This window comes from Benincasa hispida, chromosome 10, assembly GCF_027475165.1.
Source record: "Benincasa hispida cultivar pf3 chromosome 10, pf3_genome.v1.1, whole genome shotgun sequence".
Classification (NCBI taxonomy): domain Eukaryota; kingdom Viridiplantae; phylum Streptophyta; class Magnoliopsida; order Cucurbitales; family Cucurbitaceae; genus Benincasa; species Benincasa hispida.
The window spans coordinates 49,468,931-49,480,571 of record NC_143487.1 but is presented as its reverse complement, the minus strand read 5'-3'; the positions used below and the strand labels follow the sequence as shown (position 1 = coordinate 49,480,571).

Genomic DNA, 11,641 nt, shown 5'->3' with positions numbered 1-11,641 from the left:
TTTGGTTTATAGGTTGGACCTTAAACCAATTGTTCATTAGAGGATCAGTGGAACTTAAGGAATAAGATGTAGTCTTGGGGGTAAAACGATTTTTATGACCAAGCCGAGATTACAAACAACCTGTGAAGGATTAGCTTACTAATCATGGTTATATCAAATGGATACAAATATATCTATAGTGAGGGAAGTGCAACTACGGGACTATAGTGGAATGATCCGTTAGTTAATGAATGTTGATTAGCTCCGTCTAAAAGAGTTTTAGCCAGCTAATCTCGGATCGTTGGAGCCCATGATCTATAAGTCCATTAGGTTCCCCTACTAGCTCATATGGAATAAACTTAGAACAATATGATAGAATAATTCAAATTGTTCGAATTAGGTGAAGAGAGAGAAACTGACAAGTATATGTGATATAGTGGTCGGTTTTTCAGCTTAGAGATATAGCTTTAATATTTAAATGTGATTTAAATATCAAGAATATGAATACATTCATATTCGGAAGCTCGAAAATAATGGAAATGGTCAACGAAGTAAAAAGTCAAAGAGTTGACTTTTGACTTTTGACTTTGAAAAGTCAAACTTTGACCGACCTTATATTCAAATGTGATTTGAATTTCGAGAAAATGAATGTGGATTCATGCTCGGAGGTCAAAATTAGTCAACACGGGAAAGATCATAAAAAGTCAAAACGTTGACTTTTTGGTCAAAGTTTGACTTTGACAAAATGACTATTTTGCCCTTTGACTAAAGTTAGTGGGAAAATCCAAACTTTTATTGGATAATTTCACTAACAAAATAGTGGGCTAGGTATTGGCTTATAGTGGAGACATTAAGCCCACTTAGATAGAGGATTCTAGGTGTTGGGTTTTTATGAATTTATTTCATGCAATTTTGCATGACCCTTTTCTATAAATATGGGTTTTTCAATTTGGTTGAAAAACTTTTGACATTTTTGCCAATTTTAGTTTTCAAAATTGGGCTGGAAAAATAAAAACTCAAACCCAAATTCATTCTCTCTCTCAGTTTTCTTCATCCATCGGGTCCCACAACCCGGTTCTGAGTCCAGGGGATAGTAGGTCAACTCTAGTCGTGGTCCGGAAAAGTTCGGGTCGAGATTCAGCGAGGAAAGGCGATTTTTGGGAGCTTCAAAAGTAATTTTTAATTACTATTTTTCCTACTTTTTGCATGTTATTTTCCTTTAAATTAAAAGCAATTAGAGTGTAATTAGGTCTTTTTTCTGTTGTACATGTCTCGTGTTCCATCACAAATCGTTCATGTGGAGACATGCGAGTGAGGGTATCCTATACAAAGAGTTTGTATAAGACTAGACTGTGAAATATTTAATCTCTCTTTGTAACATCGTTGACTGAAGAGATTAATATTTCATAGAATGACTATATGTAACTCAATCTCAATCCTGAGTGAGTTATGGAATCTTGTTGACGAGGGCTTTCTTTGGTTTGTATGAGTGAGACTGGCCCGAGTCACCGACTCAATAAGTCTACCATTTTGGAGACTTGTTCAAGTGGAGAGCTGAGAACATAACTCACAAGATGGAATTCACTTCTTCCCATCTTTAGGGTAAGTAGATGAGTAGTTCTCTTAAGTGTTAATTTCGGGTCTGAACAAAGGGTACCAACCTTCTCATTGGTCCGAGAGGGATTTTGTTTATGGTAGGACTATAAGCATATTGTTCTTTAAAGGGATCGGTGGTACTTAAGGAGTAAGAGGTAATTACAAAGGTAAAACGGTAATTTGATCCAACTGTAGTTACGAACAACTCGTGAAGGCTTGACTTACTTGTAATGGTTAGATCTATGGACTCAAAATATTCTACAGTGCAAAAAGTGTAGTTGTGAGTCTTTAGTGGAGAAACCTACAATTAATGAATGTTGATTAATGTAATTAAAGAGTTTAATTAGTTAATCTCTGATCATTGGAGCTTATAATCTAAACAAGGACCAATCGCTTTGAAAGAATTTGAATTGTTCAAATTAAATGAGGGAATAATATTGATTGTGTATGATACAATTATTATAATGTATATAGATACATTATAATATAAAGTTAATTTTGAATAAAGTTCAAAATTAAACTTTATAATAAAAAGAGATCTATTGTATTTGGATAAGATCCAAATGATTATTTATATGAATTGAATTCATATCAAAATAATATGAATTAGATTCATATTAAAACTATAGATTAAAATTTAATATGAATGAGAATTATGGATTGCATTTTGAGAAAATGGTCACCTTTTTAGGACAAAAGAAAGAAGGATGAATCACCATTGTCAATGACTCTTGTTTGTTCTCTAATCAAAATGTTGGTACATCTACATTTTAAAGAACCCTCAAAAGAACAAAAACAACCGGGAGAGAGAGTGGGAGATTTACCCCGAATCCAAATCAGAAAAATGACAAACGGTGACAACTATTGCTACCTTTATCTAATCGCTTTTTCCTTAGAAAATTTTCAAGATGAGAAGAGTTATAGGAAATCTAGAGTCCCTGGTCTTCGGGGTCTTCAGTGTCGCCTGGCCATTATAATTTGTGATATCGAATAAAAGATGAGGTAATATTGAAAAAAATTTCTACGGTAGAAAGGTTTTGGGTGTGGAGACGAAGTTAGGAGAGAGGTCGGGGGTTGTGGTGAATAAGGGTTTCCGGTTAAAGAAAGAGGGGTGACCTAATAGATTCACGCGAATAGTTCAAAATTTCTTAGCGCTCAAACAAAATTCATTTTTAACCTTTTCCCCCTCTTTTTCCGCTTAGATTTCATAGCTTATTTTTAAAGAAGCTATGTCAGAAAGCTATAAAAGCCCATATTTCTTGTAGTGTTACGAGAGATACACATTTGAATATAAATCAAATTTACATTTAATTAAATATGAGATATTTAATTCAAAATCAATTAATTAATTATTTTTAATTTAAATTAATTAAAAGGAAAGTTATTAAAGAATAACTCCCATTTTTGCATGATGGGTGAGGAGATGATCCCAATTGAAAACTAGATGCTCTAAGACAAAGTGATACTTGGGAAATAACAAAACTTGTCAAAAGATAAGAAGTTTGTAAGATGCAGATGGGTGTTTACAGTAAAGTATAATGCGGACGGTAGTACTGAAAGATACAAGGCCAAATTAGTAGCAAAAAGCTTCATTCAAACTTATGGGATTGACTATCAAGAGTTCCTTATGGGTTATTTAGAAAAAGAGGTGTTTTTGAGCTAACCACTAGGATTTGAAATGGAACTTGAAAATAATAAAGTTTGTAAATTGAAGAAATCATTATATGGTCTTAAGCTATCTCCAAGAGCTTGGTTTGAACGCTTTGGAAAAATAGTCACTAACTTTGGATACCTTCAGAGTCAAGTAGACCATTCCATTTTCTTTAAACATTGATGGAATAATAAAATTGGTATTTCAATTGCGTATGTTGATGATAACATTCTCATAGGTGATGATGAAGAAGGATTAGTTGATCTCAAGAACAAACTTGCAAGCGAGTTTCAGATCAAAGACTTAGGAGCCTTGACGTACTTTTTAGAGATGCAATTTGCAAGATCTAAGAAATGTATTTTCGTTAACCAAAGGAAATACGTTATTGACTTACTTTGAAAGACAGATTTACTTGGTTATCAAATAACAAAAACTCCTATTGAACCAAATCTGAAATTATAAGCTACAAAAGGGGAAGAAGTAAAGGACAAAGATATCAGAGATTTGTGGGTAGACTGATCTATTTATCTCACACACGTCCAGATATCTCATTTGCAGTAAGTATGGTGAGTCAATTCATGCATTCACTTGGACCGTTCATTTCGAAGTAGTGTATAGAATCTTAAGGTATTTGAAAGGAACTCTAGGTAAAGACGTATTATTTCATAAACATGACAATCTTCAAGTTGAAGTGTAAGCTGATGCAGATTGGTCTGTAAGTATTATTGATAGAAAACCTACTTCTAGTTATTGCTCATTTGTTGAAGGGAATTTAGTTATATGATGTAGTAAAAAACAAAATGTAGTTGCCAGAAGCAATACTGAAGCAGAATTTAGAGCCTTAGCACATGAAATTTGTGAAGGTGTATGAATTAACAGGTTACTTGAAGAATTGAAATTGTCTCAAAATGATTCTATATGAATCTATTGTGATAAAAAGGTTGTCATCGCCATAACTCATAATCCAGTTCTAACTCGTAATTTAGTCCTACATGATAGGACAAAGCATATTGAAGTTGAAAAACATTTTATAAAAGAGAAGATTGATGCAGGTGTAATATGCATATCTTATCTTCTGACGATCAAACAAATGACTGATATGTTAACTAAAGGTCTTTCAAAGAGGCAATTTGATAAACTTATTAATAAGGTGGCTATGGAAAGCATCTACAAACCAGCTTGAAGGAGAGTATTAAATTTCCTTATATCTTTTAAAATGTTTATAGTGGATTTTGTATATATTTATTATTTAGATTTGTAATATTTCCTTTCTTATTGGTTGGTGGTCTTTCTCCTATATAAGAACTTGCAGTTGTTTTAGACTTGAGATAAAATATAATAAAATTATTTTTCCTCCCTACATTTAAGAGACAATATCATATCATCATAGAGATAGATGTTTCATTACCAAATCAATTAATACTAAAACATTGGTCTAACCTGAGCCTAACATGTGTAGGAATCAAATGAACAATATAAAACTTCAAAAGTTCCTTTACAAAATATATATATGTATATATATTATAGATAGAAATTACAATTCTTCACTTTTACACGTTTAACATAAATTTGACCTTTTTCTTCAACGGTATTGCAATATACAATTACCTAGCAGACAAATAATGAACCAAATCATGAATTATGACAGATACTAATGGCTTCAAAGCGAATATAGCCAAAGATAAAGCTACTTTCCTTTCTGTTTTAGCTTCATCCAAGCAGCAGAACCATCAAACCTGCTAGTGAAATCCTATGCTTCTTTGAGTAACACTGTTTCAAGCTGCCAGCACAACCTGTTGGTTTTGATCCATTCTTTTATCAAACTCGGATGACGACGATATCATAAAGGTATTGAATAATGTCTACTACAAGCTCACTTGAGCTGTCACCTATGCAGCCTTCTGCTGTGCCACTTTATAATGGCTCAAATCACTAGAGTAAAGCACTCCATTGGGAGAGAGGACACGCCGAAGAGCGTTAAAAAACCGAGCCTATGTAAGAGAAAGTTATTGTAGAAGGTGAGAAGAACAGCTGTTTGCACTTAAAGAAAGTAGGGATGTCTTGTTTTTTTACCCATTGAAATCCGACGAGGGCGCACCAGCAGCCCACCAAACCATACCCTTTATTGCTTACAATCTGGCAGCAAGCCACGAAGTTAATGCACAAAGAGAAGAAATGACTCGAAGGTTGGGAGATAAAACATTACCTGCAATAGAAGGGCACCAAAAGAAAGGCATCCGCACATTGAAAAACTAATAAATTTCAGGTCTCGTCCAGCCTACAAGAATCAAACTTCAAGAGTTGAGAAAAGTTTGAAGGTTTTAAGCCTACAAGTGAGCGTAAGGATGTTCGTTTTCTCAGTGGGAGTGGGATCTCATGAGGTAGGGGTGAACCAAATAGAAAATTCGGTTGTTACCAAAGCATCGGTTTGGTTTGATTTAAAACAAGGAAACCAAAATTTTTTATTCAGTTCGTTTTGGATTTAAAAAATCGAACCAAACCATTTATATTATACTATAGATATTATAAAACTGAACCAAACCGTTTATATATATATTATATCTGATATATAAAAGAGAACCAAACCGAACCAAATATTTTGCTGTTCGGTTCAGTTTGGTATATATCCAAAATTGAAAATTTCGGTTCAATTCGGTTTGGCTACCGAACCAAACCAAACTATGAACACCCCTGACAAAACAAGCAGAAAATCCCCATTTAGCTAGAAAACAAGGACAAATTTTCTCTATTAGCTAAATGGGGATGGCTCCTCGTCCCAGTAAAAGTTTAAGAATTTTCCCTTTGAATGAAAATTTCTCACAGGAAATTAAAAGCATATTGTTCAGAAGAATTTGCTTTATTTAATCAGGATTTTAAAAAATTAAAGATGGTAAATGTCAAAAGGACTTTCCACTCCGATTCCCGCCATATTAAACCAAAAAATTGGCAGAGGCAGAAAATTAAATGGGAGACAGAGAGGTAAAGGGAAGCATCCACATTCCTGCCTCACCCCGTGAATATCTACAAGTGAACATACAATTTAGTTTAAAATACTTCAGAAAAATCTAAAAGGTGGGCAAACATACCAATAATGTCCCTTCTAAGCAAAGTGTTGCGGGCATTATGAGTAGCGCCAAGAAATATGGAATCAACACTTTATGCATCTACAATGCAACATCGTGGACTATTTATCATGATGAAAATATAGGGAGACAACAGAAAAGGATAGAATGATATGGGAACAATAATTTTCCATATCCCAAATGTTTTAGGGTATAGATATCATGAACCGACCTCTTGAATAATCTTCACTTCAGGTGTAAAGAGATTGGGGAACAACCAAGGAACTAACGTTCCGATAGTCCCTAATACCATACCAAAGATACCTCCTATGATCAAGAGTGACTTGAGTAGCATCCGAGCCTACACAATATAAAAGGGTCACGCAATAAATTCCTGGACAATCTATAAAAATGAGGTTTTATGGCCATAAACTCCCCACCATTTGTTAGCAAGTGTCTAAGATTTATGAATATCCATAACAATGTAAGGAATCATTTTCAAGTTAAATGAAATTGGTGTGACTACTATAGCATCGTGTAACCAAAATTTCAAAAAAAAAAAAAAATGTTGACAGTGTATCACTAGAAATTGGAGTTCTCACCTTATCCAAACTACGATTCACTCCATGTATGAATCCAGGCATGAATGATTGTGCAGTTTGAGAAAGAGGTTCACCCAATACACTACACATGTAGAATGTTTGACTCATGACCTGAAGTGCATGACAAGCCATAAATTTGACATGACCATTGGCTTTCAATGGAAACGAAAGAGGCATACTTGCATGGAAAGACAAAAATGAAAAGAACTATATAACTGAACCTGATGGGCAGCCATGGTGTATGTGCCTATAGACGTAGCATGATAGATGAGGAGAGTATAAAAAACTATCTGAAAGATAATAATCTCAGATGCGTTACTCAAATGAAAACAAATGAATGTAAAGGGTTTTATAAAATAGAACCTTTGACATCAGTGTTATAAATACAGGAGCAGCAAGTCCAAGTATTGACACAAATTCACCAGGCGAGGGAACAGAGAGAGAATATCCACTATATCCTTTCTCATTTAGTTGCTCTATCATCATATAAGCTGCAATAACCTAAAAAAGTATAGGAGAAAAAAGAGATTGGTTGAGGCGTGAACAAGTACAAATGCCATGAAATTAAGCACAATAACATTTATATAAGAAGCATACCTGTGATGCCATAGTTGCCCATGCAGCACCAGCGATACCATATCCTAAAAACATGCATAGAACCACATCACCTATGCCATTTACAATACTCGCAACTGCCAAAGCCTTCAGAGGTCCCCAAGAATCTTTCATGCCAAGACTACAGCAGATATCAAAATAGAAGTTTAATAAATTTGGTGAATTTTCAAGCAACTGGTTTCTGAAAGTTGTCACAACTTGTGGTTTGTATTGTTTCACTTTTGGCATTCATGAAATATTTTGACAATGTTGTGCATATTGTATTGCATTTGCCCCACTTAAGTATTCTTAGGCTTATTTTCCTTTTACTCGTACTTAATCCTATTGTTATTAGTAAACACTAAACTAAATTGGAAGACCTCTTTATATACACAATTCAGTTTCTTGTATCACCGGAAAATCAATTCAGAAAGTAATCGAACACCTTATAGCAATCAGTGCTCAAGTTCACAAACGTAACTTATGAAGTAAACTGCAACGGTAAGGGCCTCACGTCTAAAACCTACAATTGACAAGCTGTGTGCACATGAAAGGAAAATCAATAGGCGAACCGACAACTTATCAGGCTTTTAACGTTTTTTTTTCCCTATCAAAAGTAAACAAGGATGGCAATGCAAGTAAGCATATGGGTTCATATGCCAACACCAATCATAAAACTAACAGATCAAATCTATGACAAAGAAATGTAGATGGTACGTTGGCATGGATCTAGTAATAGAATTAAGAACCTTGCACTCTGAGCAACCCATCCAATGAGAATTGCAGGCCATGCCAAACCTCGAATCTACGAACAAAAAAGATTCTGTTCAACTTAAGGTCATTGAACCAATTATCATAATGGAAGCGTCTGAAAATTTACACTGTAAACATCGAAAGAAGAAATCAAGGAAGCATGTCGACGTGTCAGTATCCTGTGGTCACATTCTCGATGGAACCTCTGTTTGCCACCTGGAAGTAATTATACATATTCACTATCTATGCAAGAAACGGCACTTATCTCACCAGTTCACCACATCTATAGGTACAACAGAGTATAAGACTATATATTACCAGCCTTCAATATCCTGACACTTTATGCATCAAAATAATAGTTATGAATATGGCTATCGTGTTACGTCCTAATAGGTTAAATGTTTTAGTCCCTAATGTTTGGATGTATGTTTAATTTTATCAACACTTCAACATTTTTTCAATTTTATCCCTATTGTCAAAAAGGTTTCAATTTTGTCGTTATGTTTTTAACATTTTTTAATTTAGTCCTGACTGTTGGTAATTTTTAAAATTAGTCGATGGTAAACTTACACGTTATAGCACTTAGTAAATTTGCAAAAATTAAAAAGAGGAAAAATGTCATTTAGAAAATAAACATTTCTGATTCCTCCAAATTATTAGAAGAAATTTCGAGTTTTTGTCTCTAAAATGAGGTCCTAAATTGACCAATCTTAACAATCACCAATAGTCAGGGTTAAATATAAAAAAATTAGTACATAAGAGATTATATTAAAAAATTTCAAATAATACCCAATCATTAAGGACTAATACATATATATTTGCACCTCATCCAAAGTTCGAACACGTGGCCTCTGGGTAGTTGTTATGGAAGGACTGCGTGTATTTTGGTGTAACATGATGAAAGATCTAAATATGTTCACCTTGCGCCTATGAAGTGAATAGATTACTTGGGTTATGGGCTTTAGGAGATCAAGTCTTCGGTGTATCTTTTTTTCTTCCTAATACATGGTGAGCTTTGAATTTATTTGAGTGTCAAGAAATAAATGACAACAATTTTTATACTATTTTATTAAAAAAATGGTTACAATAGTAATGAAGATGAGCATATTTTTAAGTTCAAACTGGTGTTGGATTGGAGGAAACGGTCTGATAAAGTATCAGACATCATTTAATCTGTTCTTTTAACAATGCCCCGCCAAGTCTTTAAGTTTTTTGGTTGCATCACATTGTCACAAGCAATTATCCTCACGTAAAAAGAGAAAAAGAAACAAAAGGAGTCATAACGAAAATCCAATATCACGTATATATAAACAAGCCTCAGTGAAAGTAATGCATCTAATTTCTAATAAACCGAACAAGCTGAAATTTATATACTGAAAAATCAGAAAGTAGTGTTCTAAGAGCAAGGGAGATACATCCAACAAAAAACAAATGTCTCCCATTTGAAGCTATATAAAACAAACTTCTATCACAACTTTATCAATAAAAAGTAAAACAAACCTGCATATACGTGTTTGCTGCAGGTATGATGTCTGCATTCTTTGTGCCCACAAAAGCTGAAAATTTACAATAACATCTTGGTAACTGTATCTCTCCTACTTTTAACTGATGACAAAGTTCTAGCTCTCTACGTGGTGAAGTACTTAAAGGAATAGTCCATAAACTGACGAGTGTAATGAGCTCTTCATTTAACTAAGCAATAATGTAGAAGTTTTTTTTACCAGTTAGCGCCACTGAGCCCAATAGTTTGGTAACTAAGAGCATCAAGAAACCAGACATCAGTCCAACAAATAGCAATACAGATATGTGATGCTGCACTTCGTTCTTATCCTGCAACAACCCTTCTGGTCAAGAAATGCAGCACAGTTATTCCATAATCTGTATTACAAAATCGAATTATGGTTCGAACCTGTTTGGCAAGGGCCGTGGCTACCATATTTGAAGTTGCGATACTGAGAAACATGAACACATAGCTCGTATAATCACATAAAACTGTCGCTGGGCCTGCCAGTAAACAGTTACAAACAGATGAAGTTCAGAAAATTAATACCAATAGTCTCCACCAAACAGGAATCAAAATTTGAAGACCATAATTCGATCTAACATCGTTTTTAGGTTTGGAAACAAGTAATTAGCTCAACTAAGAAACTGAATGTCGTTGCTAGTCGAATTCGAGTACTCGATCCAATAGATTGGAAGTAAGAACCCACTGTTTTCTCGATCCATTAGCAAAATTCAAGTTAAAGCTTCAAATCAATTAACTTCATACTCTGCAGAAGAATCACAAAGAAGCAGAAGTAAAAGAAATTCACGAGAATACCTAAAGCAGCAAGCTCAACGGCGCTCCCCTGACCTATAACCGCAGTGTCAATGAGACTCATCAATGGTCCACAAATCCACAACCCAATGGCAGGTCCAGTAAACGTCACAATCTCCTTCATCTGATTCACCAACCCTTGGCTCCCCAATTCTTCCATTCCAGTCCCCATTAACTGCTCATTTCCCTGTACTCCATTGTCAATTTCGTTCTCAATCTCGAGGCTACTGACTTCCCGTTCATAATCATCGTGAGGAACCGCGAAACGGCGGCTAATCGGCGACGATGAAGGGGAGGAAGAGGAAGGAAAGCGAATGGTGGGGGTGAAGGGAAAGGAAGGGTGAGAGCGAGAGAGAGTATTGAGAAATTTGGGGTTACGGATTTGAACAGTGATTGAAGAAGAAGGAGAATGGAGGATTTTGAAAGGCCGTTTTGGCGCCGTAAAACTGAACGGAGCGAGAGAAAGCGAAAGATCCGCCATGGGAGTGTAGTGAGTCAAGGATTGAAGAATGAAGATGGAGCTTTCAAAGAGGTGAAGCCACGTGCATGATTTTTGGTCGACCGTTTCTTAAGATTATGGATTTTGGATTAAATAAAAACTTTAGATCCAACATATTTTTTTTCAAAAATATATAAATAAATAAATATCCAACATATAGTCTTTCTTATTACACATAATTTAGGACCTAGCGCAAAAACTACCCCTATAAATGTGATGGTAGACGTAATTACAGTCTCAAACTATTATAAAATATGAATCCTCAAACTTATTTGAATGTTAAAATTGAATTTTCAAACCTATACAATTATAGAAATTATAATAATTTTATTCACTTTGACAATTTAATTTTTATCTTTTGAAGGTTCAATTTTTATAACTATTATAAATTTGAGGGTCTAATTTTAACACTGAATAAGCTTGAAAACTCAATTTTTACAATTAAAAGTTTGATGGCGTAATTCAACTACTACTACCATACTTTAGGGGTAGTTTTTGTAATTTACCCTATAATTTAATACAACATAATAACCAAATCTTGCACAATCTAAAATTATTAGCAAATATGACACTATTTTAGTTTCTATC

General features: G+C 34.4%; 1 protein-coding gene across 4 annotated transcripts; it reads right to left on the bottom strand.

The window, feature by feature from the left end:
- Positions 1-4,720: 4,720 nt before the first annotated feature.
- LOC120089415 (protein DETOXIFICATION 46, chloroplastic-like) lies at positions 4,721-11,192 on the bottom strand. Of its 4 annotated transcripts, none has more exons than XM_039046870.2 (15): positions 10,558-11,192; positions 10,147-10,241; positions 9,959-10,067; positions 9,738-9,793; positions 8,234-8,289; positions 7,488-7,626; positions 7,254-7,391; positions 7,112-7,180; positions 6,891-7,001; positions 6,521-6,649; positions 6,313-6,390; positions 5,433-5,504; positions 5,300-5,362; positions 5,104-5,217; positions 4,721-5,019 (listed from the first exon to the last, which is right to left on the bottom strand). In XM_039046870.2, exons 1-14 carry the CDS (start codon positions 11,033-11,035, stop codon positions 5,116-5,118), a joined length of 1,695 nt encoding a protein of 564 aa, XP_038902798.1. In that variant the 5' UTR covers positions 11,036-11,192; the 3' UTR covers positions 4,721-5,019; positions 5,104-5,115. The 4 variants fall into 4 exon arrangements, with proteins under 4 accessions (XP_038902798.1, XP_038902799.1, XP_038902800.1 ...); XM_039046871.2 differs by having other exon boundaries at positions 5,116-5,217; XM_039046872.2 differs by lacking the exon at positions 5,300-5,362.
- Positions 11,193-11,641: the final 449 nt, after the last annotated feature.

What these genes read in the sequence shown, in the direction of transcription:
- LOC120089415 (XM_039046870.2), bottom strand. Translation starts at nt 11,035, where the DNA reads ATGGCGGATCTTTCGCTTTCTCTCGCTCCGTTCAGTTTTACGGCGCCA. An exon ending in GGGCTCAGTGGCGCTAACTG is followed by an intron (nt 9,794 to 9,958) that starts GTAAAAAAAACT and finishes GTAAATTTTCAG; the next exon opens with CTTTTGTGGGCACAAAGAAT. An exon ending in TTATAACACTGATGTCAAAG is followed by an intron (nt 7,181 to 7,253) that starts GTTCTATTTTAT and finishes ATTATCTTTCAG; the next exon opens with ATAGTTTTTTATACTCTCCT.